Source organism: Echinops telfairi, unplaced genomic scaffold, assembly GCF_000313985.2.
Source record: "Echinops telfairi isolate 266 unplaced genomic scaffold, ASM31398v2 ScPeMD7_17;HRSCAF=63, whole genome shotgun sequence".
Classification (NCBI taxonomy): domain Eukaryota; kingdom Metazoa; phylum Chordata; class Mammalia; order Afrosoricida; family Tenrecidae; genus Echinops; species Echinops telfairi.
Window position 1 is genome coordinate 7,064,641 of NW_022103914.1, and position 15,461 is coordinate 7,080,101.

Sequence of the window (15,461 nt, forward strand, 5' to 3'; positions counted from 1 at the left end):
AGGGCAGGGTGGAGGGCAGGGCTGACTCTAAGTGAATGTCTTAACCAACGTCAGTGGTGCTGCACACCCCCGTTGTCAGTGGCAGCATGCCATTGCTATGAACCTGCATGGTTAGTTTTGCTCTAACAACTCTTAGTTCTCTGAGAAGTAAGGAAGACGCGAGTCAGATGTGTAAAAAGTAGAGGTGGCTGGCACCAGGGGGACAGAACATGACGACGCTGCGGACCCCTCGTGTGTAGAAGTCACAGCTCCCAGGGCGGCATCACAGTCGGTAGCTCCTGGTATTCTGCCACTTCCAAACTCCATTTTTCTTCATTGTGGCTGATTTTACTCCCTAAAAGGCCATCTTTCCCGGAGCATCCCAAGCACACACATCTGGTGTTTTGAATATGTAGTTTTAGACTTACAGCATGTTGGCAAGCCTTTGTTTTGGTGCAAAGAGTAATGCCACCATTAGCAAGCTTTGCAAAGGAATGCCTCCCGCTGGCAAACCAAGCTGCTTTGAAAAGGGCTGTGTTTGAGGTGATAACGTTAAGCAGACCTGCACTGCAATGGAGCAGGGTGTGCTCAAATGGAACGTTTGCTTGCCCTCCCCCTTTTAACGGTAGGACATCTTGTTATTATTATGAGATCTTAAGGAATGAGGAATCCACAAACCATGTTTGACAGATAGTTTGGGGGTGGTCACTTTTTTATGATTTCTGGTAAAAGGCACCCTGGTGGTGTCGTGGTTATATGTCGGTCTGCTCTTTGAAACCACCAGCCACTTCAAGGGACCAAGGTGAGGCTTTCCCTAGAGTTCCAGTCTTCCAGACCCACAGAGCCAGTTCCACCCTGTCCCAGAGGGTGGCCAGGAGTCTGAATCGACTTGATGGCAGTGAGTTTGGTTTGGTTTTATTAAAAGGTATATTTGACTTTATTGATAAATATCAAAGAACTGTTATTCATGTCAGTCACGGAAGTCAATAGTTTGGTTTAATTTCTCAATACCAAGTTTATCAAATAGTGTATGATGTAAAACCTCACATGAAGCAGGGTTTCTGGCCTAGAGGCAAAATTTGAATGGACAACTACCACTGGGAAGATGCAAAGAATGAGAGAGCCAGGAAAGGAGGCTTAAGACCATTTGCTGGGAAAGACCCTGACTTGTTAGCTGCTATCAAGACTTTTCATCTTGGCTCAGTCCTTCTGCTAGGTTCTCACTGCACCCATACTACTTCCCCTCCCCCTCTTGTCCTACTTACAACGGCAAGTGTGGTGTCTGCCATCCTCATTAGACCCTAAGGTCCTTGAAGGCAAGAACCATGCATGTCTGTTTGCTACCAAATCCCTTGGACTTTGGCTCACACTAATTGCTAAATGAATATTTGTCAACTGAGCTGAATCATACAGAGAGGCTTCAAATGGTGTATAGGAAAAGTGGAATTAAAAGATCATGCAAGGGCGAGCGGGGAGGGGCGGGGAACGATCATGCAATCTTTCCATGAACTTTTTGAGGCCTGCATATTTGTTGGCCAGAGATGAAGCTCCTTCACAAATTCTGAGAAATAGCAACACACTTAAAAAAAGGAATCACGTGTAATATATGGCAAAAAAATTACAATAATAAAATATAATAATAACGGTTGGGGGGCGGGGTAGGGGAAGGGAGGGAGGGGATAAAAAGTGAGTGCGCCGACATCAAAGAGTTCAAGAAGAAAGAAAGTGTTTTGAAACTGATGGTGGCAGCAATTGTACAATTATACGAACTCTAATTGAATAATGGGTTGTTATGATATTTGTTAAGAGCTCCCAATAAAATGATTAATTAATTAAAAAAATAAAAAGACAGAATAGCTCCAGAAAACACCTTGTATGTATGCGTCACTTAGTTCTTTGAAATGCATTTCCGCCTAGACAATAAGGAGATGTGCCTCTTCTTCTAGAGGCAACAACACACTAACATTGTTAGCAACTATTTCAAACAAAGCAAGGAACTATTAAGCTCTTGCTGCCTGGCCAATGGGCTCTGCCAGCTTGATGCGTAATTACAGCAATGATGGTGGTGGCGGAAGCACTCCTCGCTGCTTCGATGGTTCTTTCTCATTCAGTGTCCTATTTGGTTTGGAAATGTCCCTGTGCAAAACGCAGAGACTGTCCATTTTGTGGGAAATGAAACAGCCTCAGAGAGCTTCAGTGACTTCCCAAGGATAAGGAAACTTCCCAGGAAGAGAGAGTAGATGTGTTAGTCCAAGTACACTAGAGAAACAAATCTAGGGAGACTCATAGGTGTATAAGAAAGAGTTTTGTATACAAGAGCAATTAAATATTGAGAAAACATCCCAGCTCAGTCCAGATCAAGTTCATAAGTCCTATATTAGCCCATATGTCCGATACCAATCTATAAATTCCTCCTCAGACTCACAAAACACATGCAATGACACCAAATGCAGGAAGATCACAGGCAAGTGGGTGGAAAGCCTTGTGGATCCAGTGGTGGTAGAAGATCTCAGAGCTGGCCACATCAGCATAACTCCATCAGGCTTGTCATAAGTAATGTCTTGCTTGCAGGGAGTGAGCATGTGTCCCACCTCCAGTGAGCTATTTATCTCCTTAGCGCCTCCAAATGAGGTCATCGAGCTGCGACCTGATTGATGGGATAAACTCCACCCCTTCGCTCTTAAGTCTCAAATTGACAACAGATGATGTAACTACCACAGTAGAAGAGCCAGGGATGGAGATCAGATGCAGCTCTTCCCCTTGGCAGGCTGTCTCCATACGCTAACGGTTCTTAACCTGTGGGTAGCGACCCCTTTGGGGGTTGAACGACCCTTTCACAGGGGTCGCCTGATTCATAACAGTAGCAAAATGACAGTGATGAAGTAGCAACGAAAATAATGTTATGGTTGGGAGGTCACCACACCATGAGGAACTGTATGAAAGGGGCGCAGCATGAGGAAGGTTGAGAACCACTGCCATAAGCAATACAAACTCAAGAGGGAGCAATGACAAGAAAGAGAACACTGGGATGAGAGGTGGGGGAAGGAGAAAGAATTTATTTCTAACGCCTTAGCTTCCCCAGTGCACTAGCAGGCAGTTCTTTCTTTTCGGTTCTACTATCTATGGGGTCACTGTGTCAGCAGCTACTTAGGGTACTGAGTTAATGCTTCCCTAGCATCCCTACCAAGACAGACTCGATAAAAGAATGAGATAGAAGTCCAAAGGAATGTAGTCAATGTTTGTATTGAAGGCGGGTGGGTGACTTCTGGCAGCTAAGGAGGAAAGCAGTAAAGCCCAACACTTGAGAGCCCCAGGCATGGACACCATGAGGGAGCAGGGGGTGTGGGGTGTGGGCGGGTGGGGGGGGGTGACTTGATCGCATATGCCTTTTTGTACCAGGTACAAATTTTGAAGTTTTAAAATCATAACAAGTGAAAGCCACCTGATACTTGGATGAAGCCTATTCCTTTTTGTGTTGGAAACCAATAGACCAATGCTGGTGAAGAAAAAAAGGCATGAGTTTAGTGGCCCACTAAAAAGAAGTGCTAGAATGTCCTTGTGATAATGCCACATCTTCATATGTAAGCACTTTCAAAGGCGTGAATTCAATACGCAAGTGAGTTATCAGTGGAAGTGCACTTCAGCAGCTAACGGGAAATAGGAACAGAAATTACGCTCAAGTAAATTCCTCTTGGAACTCAGGAAAATATTTGCCTTTCATGACAAACTGGTAGGATATCCTTCTGATCATTAGAACAACATAACATGTGTTTTCTATTGTTGGATTTTTTCCCCCTTGTGAAAATTGGGGTGGGGAGAGGCAAGAAAAGAAGCCTAGGTTCTTAGTATAACTTTTAGCTTTTTTCCCCCCATAAAGTGTTCAGTTTTTTAATTTTTTACTTTCATTGTAACTGTCTTATTATTAAAGTTTTTTAATTCAGGAGAGATGGAGATATGCAGAATATAAATGATTTTTTTAAATTTGAAACACTTCAAGGTCCACTTCCCTTGATAAATAGAAGTCTGAAAAAAAATTTCAGATTGAAAATCTTTTCTTTTTGATTATAAAAGTGATATACATGCTTACAAAAAAAGAGAGCATAAATTCAAAATGTATACATAATTTAAATGTTGATACATATTGCCAACTTGTTCTTTAGGAAAGTGCTAAGCTCCTCCCTACAGTGTATAAGGAGCCTTGGTGGTGTTGTCAGATAAGTTTTGGACTGCTAGGTGCAAGGTGGGCGGTTCAAACCCACTAGCTGCTCCGGGGGAGAAAGATGAGGCTGTCAACTCCCATAAAGGTTTACAGCTTTGAAAACATACATAAGGTCAACATGAGTTATAATCAACTCAATGCCTATGGGACCAACAGTGTCTGAGAATCTCTATCTACACAATCTCACCAAAGTTTTAATAAAATTTCCCCTTGTACAAGTTTTCCATTTCCTTTTTGAAAGAGAGTTATCTTCTCGCTTTCAAGACTTTGCAGAAGAGCAAGCTGTGTACCTTTTAAAAAACATGCATTTCCGTATGCTTTTTTTCCCTTCCCCTTCTGTTACTGCGTGTGTCTGAAGGCAGGCCTCCCTTAGCAATTGCTGTCAGTAGGTGCCATGGAGTTGGCTCTGACTTTATGTATAACAACAAAATATTGCCTGATCGGGTGCCTTCCTCAGAAGAGGAGGTCTGTGAGCCACGGGTGCAGCAAACACTACGTGAATCTACCTGGTTAGGTGCTATTCAGTCGGTTCAGACTCGGAGTGAATGCGCAACAGCAGGAAACCGGGCCCACGCCAGCGTGCCATCCTCATGTTATGCGTGACCCCACAGTTACAACCCCTTGTCGATCCTTCTCCTCAAAGGTCTTCCTCTTTTTCTCTGGCCCTCCACTGCGCCAAGCATAATGTCTTTTTCCATGCGTTAGTGGTTGTGCATTGGGCTGCTAACTGCAAGGTCAGCAGTTCAAAATCCCCAGTCCCTCTGGGGAAGAAAGATAGAGGTTCCTGCTCTCGCGGCGTTAGTCTCGGAACCGCACAGAGGCAGTTCTTTCCTGTTCTGTAGGTCACAGACCGCGGTGAATTTGGTTTTCGTCCGGTCTCTCTGGATAACAGGTCCGAAGTACGAGAGACGAAGTGTCACCCTTCCTAATTCTGGTTACGTGTCTTCTAAGGCAGATGTTTGTTCTTTTGGCATTCCATGAGATTTTCAAGATTCTTCGCCAGCACAATTCAAATGCATAGATTCCTTTGTGGTCTTCCTTATTCAATGTCCCACTTTCTTTTCTTTTCTTTTTATTTGTTTATTTATTTTCTTTTTTAACATTTTATTAGGGGCTCATACAACTGTTATCGCAATCCATACACACATCAATTGTGTAAAGCGCATTTGTACATCGTTTCTCAAAACATTTTCTCTCCATTTAAACCCCGACATTAGGTCCTCATTTTTCCCCTCCCTCCCCGCTCGCCCCTCCCGCATAAGCCCTTGATAGTTTATAAATGGGTATTTTGTCATATCTTGCCTTGTCCGACGTCTCCCTTCACCCACTTTTCAGTTGTCTGTCCCCCAGGGAGGAGCTCACATATAGTTCCTTGCAATCAGTTTGGTTTAAACATATTTTAAAAAGTGTGCATTCATCACCACAATCAATTTAGAACATCTTCATTCTTTTTCCCATTATTATTAGCTTCCTATTTCTCCCCAACGTCCCCTGCCATACCTCTAAGGAACTAATAATTTAGCTACTGTCTCTGTAGCTTTACCTATCCTGAATTTTGTATAAAGAAAATCATACAAAAAGGCCCAACAACAACACACACAAACTTCAATCCCAAAGAAAGCAGACAATAATATAAAGCAGAATTAGTTAAAACTGGGTCAAAAAGAAAACAAGCGGTAAGATGTTAAATTCTAACTTAACAATATCTGCAGTAATCCACTTTCCAATGAACCACATCTGAGGACAAGACTACGCACATCCTTGGTCAATGGATCAAGGGAATTCAATCGAGCCTTAATCAATGTGGGGCTCTGTAAGTGGATTTGGGGCTTTCGTCATCCTCCATAGCCTTCTCCAAACCAGGTGCTCAGATTTTACGCTCTAATACAGCCTTCCCCACATGCTGAATTTTAAAAATTCTTTTATCACACTGGCTAGTATGCTTTTTCCATGTGGACTTAGCTGATATTTCACTTAGATGGCTACTTGTTTTAAGACCAGCCTTTAAGAGCTCAGACACTATTCTTTCTGATAGCCGGGCACCATCTGGCTTCTGCACTACACTTTGCTGTAGCACCCATATCTTCAGTGATCTCTTCATGAGGGTGAGCATCAAGCAGGGCCACATGATAAAAACTAATTGCTCTTAGATCAGGGCTAAGATTAAGAATGAGCTCAAAATCCATTTGTATGTCTGACGATGTATTTGTATCCCTGTTAAAGAGCAAACTTTCAATGATGACAACCCATTGACGAATATATCATGGTGTAAGTGGTTAGAGAGTAGAGAGTGGTGAGAGTTTCCAAGCTAGAAGGACTTGTCAACAGTGTCGAGTGCTGAAGAGATGTCAAGAAAAGTGAGTGTCATGGTATCAGTAGCCTTATGTGGATACTCTGGCACAGAATTAACAGATGGTTTATAATTATCTACTTCCCCCTCCAGTCTGAGAGCTCTCCAGGGAAAGATGGTCTATTTCATCTGTAAGCCTCAGTGCCTATCTTTGAGTTTGGTCAGAGTACACGCTCAAGTAACATTATTTATTGAAAGAAGGACCGGATGAATGTTGAAGTCGCCTTGGGTGTTGGTAGGAGTTGAGGTGGAGGACTGTGAGTCAGGGGCCAAAGTACTCAATGCAGGCGAACGTTGCCTAGCTGTGTTTCATGGCGTCAGCCTAATGACACTCTCTTTTAAGGAAACTGCCTTGCCCAGTAGTCAGCTATTCCTGTACAAATGATTCCATTTGTATACAGATCTCATCCCCCCACAGATTTGCCATGCCTCATAACCTGTGCGATCGTACTTGAAAAGATGAGCTAGGTGAGTGCTATTTTCTCCTGGGATCTGGGCAATGGAACACAGAAATGATTAGTAGAGGGGGCATAGGTTGTGATTAGAACCAAGAGCATATCAAAAATTGCCAGGAAATAGCAGGCGTTGCAGAATGGCCCTGAAGGTTTTTTGTTTTTTTTTCCCTGAAGTTTATTTTTAAAAGCCTCTGCAATGCTTTGGAGGAGCCCTGATGGCCTAGTGGTTACATGTTGGGATGCTAACCACAAGGTCAGCAGTTTGAAACCATCAGCTGCTCTTTGGGAGACAGATGAGGTTTTCTATTTCTGTAAAGAGTTACAGCCTCAGAAAGCCACAGGGGCAGGTCTACCCTGTCATGCAGGGTCATTCTGAATGGAAATGGACTGAATGGCAGAACGTTTTGTGCAGTGCTTTATGATATTTTACAGGGTTACCACATTAAAATCTGGATAGTTCGCTTCTCTTGTAAAATCTGAAGGTCAGCCAGTACTGCTATGAAAAGAACAACTGAAGAGGAGCAAGATGAAAGTGAGTAAAGTATTGCTACTGGGTACCAGTGCCTACACACGTGGGCTTACTCCAAACAAATTGTGGTTAGGAATGTTGCAGTGAATGGCTGCAGACACGTTATTTCAGAAATAAACTTGTCTCCTTAAAAACAACAACAAAACTTGTGTTCAAGTTAAGTCTGACTCACAGTGACCTTAGAGGGCTGAGTAGAACTGCTTCTTTGGGTTTCCAAGGCTGTAAATCGTTACAGGAGCTCATTTTTCTTCTACACAGGGACTGGTGGATTTGAACTGCTGACCCTGTGGTTAACAGCTTAAGTCCATAACCATTACTCCACCAGGAGGACTAAGTTGTTGTTAGGTGCCATTGGGTCGGTTCCAACTCATAGTGACCCTATGTACAACAGAATGAAACACTGCCCGGTCCTTTGCCATCCTCACAATCGTTTTTCTGCTTGGGCTCATTGTTGCAGCCACTCTGTCAATCCATCTTGTTGAGGGCCGTCCTCTTTTTTGATGCCCCTCCATTTCACCAAGCATGGTGCCCTTCTTCAGGGACTGCTCTCTCCTGACAACATGACCAAAGCATGTAAGACCAAGTCTCACCATCCTTGCCTGGTCTTACTTCTTCTGAGACAGATGGTTGTCCTCTTAGCAGTTCATGATTCTTTCAATGTTCTTCTCCAGCACCACAATTCAAATCCATCGATCCTTCTTCAGCCTTCCTCATTCAAAGTCTCACTTTCACATGCATCTGGGGCAATTGAAAAACACCACGGTTTCGGTTAGGCACCCCTTCGTCCTCAAAGTAACATCCTTGGTTTCCAATGTTCTAAAGAGATCTGAGGCAGCAGATTTACCTAATGCAACTTGTCTTTTGATCCCGACTGCTGCATCCATGAGCATCGATTAAGGATCTAACCAAGACAAAACCCCTGACAGCATGTCCAAAGAACCGAGATGAAGTCTTGCCGCCATCCTTGCCTCCCTCTGAGGAGCACGCTGCTTCTTGGATAAACTTTATGAAAGCAGCCAGGTCTTTCTTCTGTGGAGTCACTGAGGAGGTTCTATTGCTAGCCTTCAGGTTAGCCATTGAGATCAAACTCTTTACACAATTCAGGGACTTCTGAGCGGCAAACCTTAATCAAAATTCCAGCATTTCACACTGCCGGACGGCCAAAAGAACAAACAAATCTGTCTTGGAAGACGTATAGCCAGAGTGCTCCTTAGAGGGAGGCAAGGATGGCGAGACTTCATCTCGGTACTTTGGACGTGCTGTCAGGAGAGACTGGACCCTGGAGAAAGACAACATGCTGATAAAGTGGAGGGGCAGTGTGGTAGTTACATCATCTGTTGTCAAGTTGAGACTTAAGAGTGAAGGGGTGGAGTTTAGCCTGTCAATCAGGTCACAGCTTGATGGCCTCATTTAGAGGCGCTCAGGAGAAAAATAGCTCACTGGAGGTGGGACACAGACACAATCCGTGGGAGACAGCCCAGCTGAGAAGACACATGGAGCTATGCTAGTGCCCTGAGCTGAAGGAGCTACCTAGAGACCCCTGCCAGCCCTGAGCTGCTTATCCTGTCACTGGATTCACAAGACTTTCCACCCACTGGCCTGTGATCTTCCTGCATTCAACATCATTTCACGCGTTTTGTGAGTCTGAAGAGGACTTTATAGATTGGAATCTGACATATGAGCTAATATAGGACTTATGGGCTGGATCTGGACTGGGCTGGGACATTTACTCAATATGCAATTGCTATTGTATATAAAGTTCTTTCTTATACACATGGGTGTCTCTATGAATTTATTTCTCTAGTCTACCCAGACTAAAATGGGCAGTGAAAAAGAGGAAGATCTTCAGGAAGATTGGTTAATACAATGGGTACCACAATGGACTCAAACATAAGAACAATTGGGAGGTGGCCCAGGACACCCCCCACCCCCACCCCCCTCGCAGCAGTGTTTCCTTCTGTCTTACTGGGGTCTCTATGAGTCAGAACCTAAAAACAACATTCCTGGTCAGCTTCTTGTTTACATTACCTGCTTAAGCCTGGAGCCAACTGATAACCAACTTGTAGAGCCACTAGTGAGGATGTTCCCCAGATTCATAGGGGCACCAACCCTAAGAAAGCAGAGGAAACCTGGTGGAGGTGGGGGAGGAGAAGTGAGAGAGAGAGACAGGGGGTACAGAGGCCTGGAGAGGGAAAGCAATTTCCAGAGGGACCTGGCTTCCTGTGCTTCCCCCACCCAGTGCCTGCCCAAGGCTACCCTCATGATGACTCACTTTTCTTGAGGTAATTTGTAGCACAATTAGCCAAACTAAGGCAGGTAGTTACGAGAAAATTGAGAGATAATAGCAAAGAGAAAAATAAGATATTGGAATGTTTCGATGACATAAACCTCAAGGGGAAACTTGCACGAAGGTGGAAAGTAAGCTGCCTGGAAACTAGTAAAGGGATAGGTTCTTTTTTCCCCCCATAAAAATATTGTTAATTGGGCATTAATACATAAATCATACCATTATCATACCAGAGTTCAATGATGTCATGCAGAATTGTACAATTGCTACCACATTCAGTTTCCAAACATTCTTTTTCTTACTGGACTCCTTGACATCAAATCCCTTTTACCCTCCCCCCTCCCTCAGCCCAGTTACACCACCCCCACCACCCGGAAACCCTTATTCTACTTGCTGTCCCTATAGGTTCATCAATCCTGGGTTTCATCTACTGAAACACAGAAAAACATATAACACAATTTCAAGGATGTTATATGACTCTCAATGACATCACAGCTCCGTGGTAAACCCTAATATGAACAAAAGCAAAAATACAGAAAATGTTCCAAACCAGATGAAGTCCAGGGTTCATCAGAGGGGGGAATCAACTGACTAGATTTTCACTGTTCAAGTCCCTTTGATCTTCTATCCTCATCTCTCCAATGCACTCTGCTTAGTAACCACTTTCCTCCCATCCTCAGTGTAGACAGAGGAAGTTCACCGGAGGCTCGTTTCCTATGTAGTTCCCACAGATGAATCTTGGGCTCCCACTGTCATCCATAGCCTTCTGCATACCAGATTCTCACCATCTAGGCTCCGATACTAATCCCTCCTTCGATTATGGATGGTATGATTTACAATCCTTTGGTCACTGATGATGGTGTGCTTCTTCTATGTGGACTCAGTTGACATCTCACTTAGGTGATTGCTTGTTTGGAGACAAGCCTGTAAATCTCCAGATGCTATTTTATCTGATAACTGGGCACCATCTAATTTCTTCGCCACATTTTGCTACAGCACCGTGTCTTCTGTGTTCCCTTTCTGAGGGGGAGTATGGAGCAGAGACATGGTGTCAGAACGAATTGTTCTTAAATGGGAGCTATGATTTAGTGCATGCCCAAAACTAAAGGGATAGGTTCTGGCTGTCTACCTTGGTATAGCAGCCCGAGGGAGGGGAGAAAAAACACCTCTCTTCTAGAGGATGTATGGTCAAAACTATCAGAGAAAATCAGAAACATTCTGGGAAAGGCTTTGACTGTCCAGACCTCCTGACTGCTTGGAGGAAGACAGAAGTCTGGGCAGAAGATCTTGGAGTGAGGTTTAAGCTTTGAAAATTTACATCCTTTAGGAGTCTAGACCGTGTGTGTTAACTAAAGTTTAGTGTGTTGAAAAGAGGCCTGTATTTCAGCAAGCAAAGAAGGTTTCCCGAAAGAGATGGCATTAGAGGTGGCTTTTAAAGAAGCGAAAGGGAAATTTTTCACAAGCAGGCAGCAAAGGCAGGGCAGCAGAACTCTAAGGGGGAAAGCAGGAATGGAATCATGGGGCCTGTGTTTGGCCTGCATGACCTGGGAACTATTTCTAAGTCTTGGAATCTCAAGTTTCTAGTGTTAGTAGATCAAAATAATAATATTGTATTTCTTCCTTTCTAAAGCCCACTGCCTTCGCCCTGCTCCACTTTTAATGTTTCCTAATTTAGTATTTATTTCACAGTTGATGCCCGAAAATGCCTCCTTTACCACAGTCAGATAAGAGAAACTGTGATGTTTTTACTACTAACTGGGCATATGCAAATTTTATCAACCAAAGAAGAAAGTTGTTCAGTTGATAATTAGCTCAGTTTTTTGCATGGAGGGTATCATGCAGTTGAACTTTAATTTGAACCTCAGAGTGTCACTTTAGGGGATCCTTCGAAAAGGATCCACTGTGATGATGTGCAACAGTAACTTGCTCAGTGTAAGCAGAATGCTTGTTATGCATCAGGAATGTAGTTGTATGTGAAAATTGCCAACTTTCTGGGTAAATATGACATAGAAGTTACAGAGAGGTTGACTACCCCAATTGACACGTCTGTCACTGAACATTTATTAGTTAATAGCTTCTAGATATGAAAAGAAGCATAGGGTTCTCCCTCATTTCTGCCACTGAGTAGATTCCGACTTCTAAAGATGCTATAGGTCAGGGTAGAGCAGCTCCTGTGGGTTTTGGAGACAAACTTTGTGGGAGTAGAAAGCCTTATCTTGGTGGTTTTGAACAGCCTGACCTTGTGGAATTCAAAGCCACGTTTCTAATAAAAAGAAACGTGTAGAACACATTAATAGTTTTTGAAATCTCTCAAAATGATTCCATTAATTTCTAAATATGCTAAAGAGATCACAATATAATTACAGATTATGAAAAAAAAAAAGCATGCCATCATGATGCCATACTTAGTCAAGGAGTCAAAAGGGTTAACTTCCAGCAATGCACCTTTTGATGGTGAAACTGAAGAAAAGTGGTACATTTATGATACTAGCCAACAGTTATTGAGTGAGTGATTACTATATGGCACTGTTTAAAAGTGTCCTTACAGGTCTTATCTGTTTCTGTCTCAAGACAACTTTATGATATTAGTGGTGTTTTATCTTCCTTTTACAGTGAGGGAGAAGTTGGCCTCCTCTCAGAGCCATTATGCTGTTAGTAACCCTACTAATAGTATGCAAATTTTATGAATATGCTTATGGTTTCAGGTTGGCTTAAAAAGTGTATACAGTGAACCCTCGCCACTTCGCGCTTCGACTTCTGCGGCTTCACTCTATCACGGTTTTTGCGTAACAGCGCATGCTCTGTCATTACTGCCACTGATTGGCTCATACTGTACACACTTGATGCCATAAATAATATAATAAATAATAAATGATCATTGTAACATCCAAAATGTTTTACTGTATTTTCCCTTAATAAATTGGGTAATACGAGTGTAATGGTGACTAAAGGGTGTTTTTTCATGTCCTCTATGCTCTAACTACGAAAATATTTAATTTACAAATAAGGAATCCTACTTCGCGGAATTTAATTTATCACGGTAGGGTCTAGAACCGATTAACCGCGATAAACGAGGGTTCACTGTACTTAATAAAATTGTATCCATGGGACTTTCCTAATCAATGGCATCTTTAAATCTGGAAGTAGGGCAAATGCCTGCCTTGTAGTATTGTGAGGATCAATTAGAATCCTAGCACTGTGCATCCCAGAAAAGCTGTGGGTTAAAGGGCAGGTGCTGCAGAGGGTTACAGTGAGCCTCATCTTCCGAATCCGTGTTTTATAACACGGACAGCTATGGGAGAAGAGTGCGTCAGAGGGGGGCTGCCTTGGGTGGTTTTGAGAGTAGCTCTTGAGACGCCCTACAATCATACTGTGCGAATCCTTCTCATCTTTCAGTGCCCGTTCCAAACGCCAGCTACTTCAGGAAGTGGTCTCTGGTTGTGTGACCAGATGTTCCCAGGAGCAATTTCCAAATGATTAACCATGAAACTTTATGTTAAACACGGATATTGTCCTTACAGCTACCCTCCCTATTCTCCTGGCATGAGTTTTCCTGCACTGAAGGGAAGCGATGGTTTAGGCCATCTTTTCATTTTTGTAATTTCTGCTCCTGACCTCTTCAGGCTTCTGCCAAAACTGCTGTAAAGGAAAAAAAAAAAAAATCTTTCTCCGCCGGGCTAGCAGCAACTCCTCCTCGCTGGCGATTCCGCAGGGCGGGGCTGAAGCGAGCGAAGAGGCGGAGGCTCCGAGGAAAGCGCTGCGCGTGGTCACGTGACTTCCTTCCCAGGGAGCCCCAGCTGCCGGCCTCCCAGCAACCGGCGCGTCCCGCCTAACGACGTCGAGGGATCCCGGTTGGCTTCGGCTACGACTGTAGCGAGGCGGTGCCCACGGTCGCGCTGCTCATTGGCTCAGCCTCCTGTCGCTCAGAAGGCGTTGCTACAGCGCCCGCAGGCGGTGCTGCCGGAAGCCCCTCCTATTGGCCGCCGCGTTCGTGGCTGGCTGGCCGTGGCTGTCACTCCGGGGCAGTTTCCCTGAGGCCGAGCTCTGCGAGGGGCGGGAGGAGGAGGGGCGGGCTGGGGCCTGACCAGTCGCCGCCGCTGCTGCCGACGCGTTCGCGGCTGCTATGACCAGCGGGCAGGGCGCCCTCCGCAGCTCCGAGCAGCACTAGTCCGGCCGTGCGTCCGCGGTCGCCGTCCGGCTCCCCAGCGCGGCCGCTCCCTCGGCTCCCTCGGCTCTTCCAGCGCCGCCGGCGAGGCGGGGCGGAGGCACGATGAAGATGACAGTGGATTTCGAGGAGTGTCTGAAGGACTCGCCCCGCTTCAGGTAACCGACCCCGTCGTCCGGCGCGGGAGCGGTGTCGCCCGGGAGCCGCTGCCCGGCGGCGGCGGCGGGAGGGAGGGGAAAGCCGGCCCGGCCGCGCGGGCCAGGATCCCCGCCTTCCGCGCACCCGACCGGGCGAGCGGCCGTTGCCGCGGCTTCTGACCCGGGCAGGGCTCGGGCGCCCCCGAGTGACCCCCTCGTCCGCCTTCTCTTGTCCTCTGCCTCGAGGAAATGGTGCGACCGCCTCCCCCCAGGCCGGGATCACCTCTGCGGGCGGGTGCGCGCTCGTCCCTTCCCCTTGGGCTGCTCATCCTTCCCCCTTCCGCTCCTTCGGCCTCCCCATCCCCGCCCCGCCCCCTCCGGGGAGCTCGCGGGGACACCCACTTGCAGTTCACTTAGTTCCTCTTTGCGCCTTTACTCTGGGTACTTCGCGGGGGAAGGGGCAGGGGGCCAGCAGGGACGCCCACTTCAGCTTCGTCCTGGCCCCCCGCCCGAGGGGCTCCGGAGGAGGCGCAGACAGTGGCCTGGCCGGCGGTCCGGAGTCGGCGGGTGGGGGTACCTGCGCGAACCCCGCCTGTCGACCCTCGTCCAGTACTCTCTGCTGCTCTTTCCGTGGCTGCGGAGAGGTACTGAGCCGGGAGGTGAGGACGGGGAGAAACAGTGCATTTCTGTTCTGGGAACGGAAGTAGGAGGGCCCAGAAGATTGCACGCGTGTTCCTCTTCCCGCAGCCTCGGCCCCCGGAGGGCCCGATCACATTCGGATGCTCCCAGCAGATCTGTCACTTAAACTGCTGGGTGGCACTCCCATTCACATGGGCTGGCCGCCCTTCCATGTGAGAAGTGCCAGGCCTGCGGGTGCCAGAAGGCGCTTGCAGTTTCAGGCGTTGGGAGAAACTCCTGGATTGTTTGGTAAAAGGGAGTTTTTCTCCATTACATTTTACAGCGGGACTGGCACGACTTTCCTTAGGCCATAAACAAACAAGCCCTTCCAAACTTCCGGTCCATAATGACATTTCTGGAGAGCGTCCTCTTCCCTTGAGAACTGGCTGCTCAGCTGTAGGCCAAGCCTGGACAGTAAATTCTTGCATCCTCCGCTGCTTGGGAACTAACTGTTCTTATCACTCTTAATTTAATTTCCCATTCTCCTTCCAGTAAAAAGCAAATGAGAGCACTGTAAAACTAAGAAATTTATACTTTATAGAGAACATTTAAAAAAACGCTACCTTTTGATTTGTGTGTGTTCATTTTATTTAGCGCTTAGGGCTATTGCTTGTAAACAGCCAACCAACCAAAAAGCAAACAAACCTGCACGTGGCTTGATT

General features: G+C 45.8%; 1 protein-coding gene across 1 annotated transcript in view; it reads left to right on the forward strand.

Moving 5' to 3' along the window:
* Positions 1-14,058: 14,058 nt before the first annotated feature.
* The window catches only part of ACAP2 (ArfGAP with coiled-coil, ankyrin repeat and PH domains 2), a 153,085-nt gene continuing 151,682 nt past the window's right edge, over positions 14,059-15,461 (forward strand). The window contains exon 1 of the mRNA XM_004712337.3: positions 14,059-14,142. Coding sequence (XP_004712394.1) covers positions 14,090-14,142 — 53 coding nt within the window. The 5' untranslated portion in view covers positions 14,059-14,089. The remainder of the gene's footprint in view (positions 14,143-15,461) is intronic.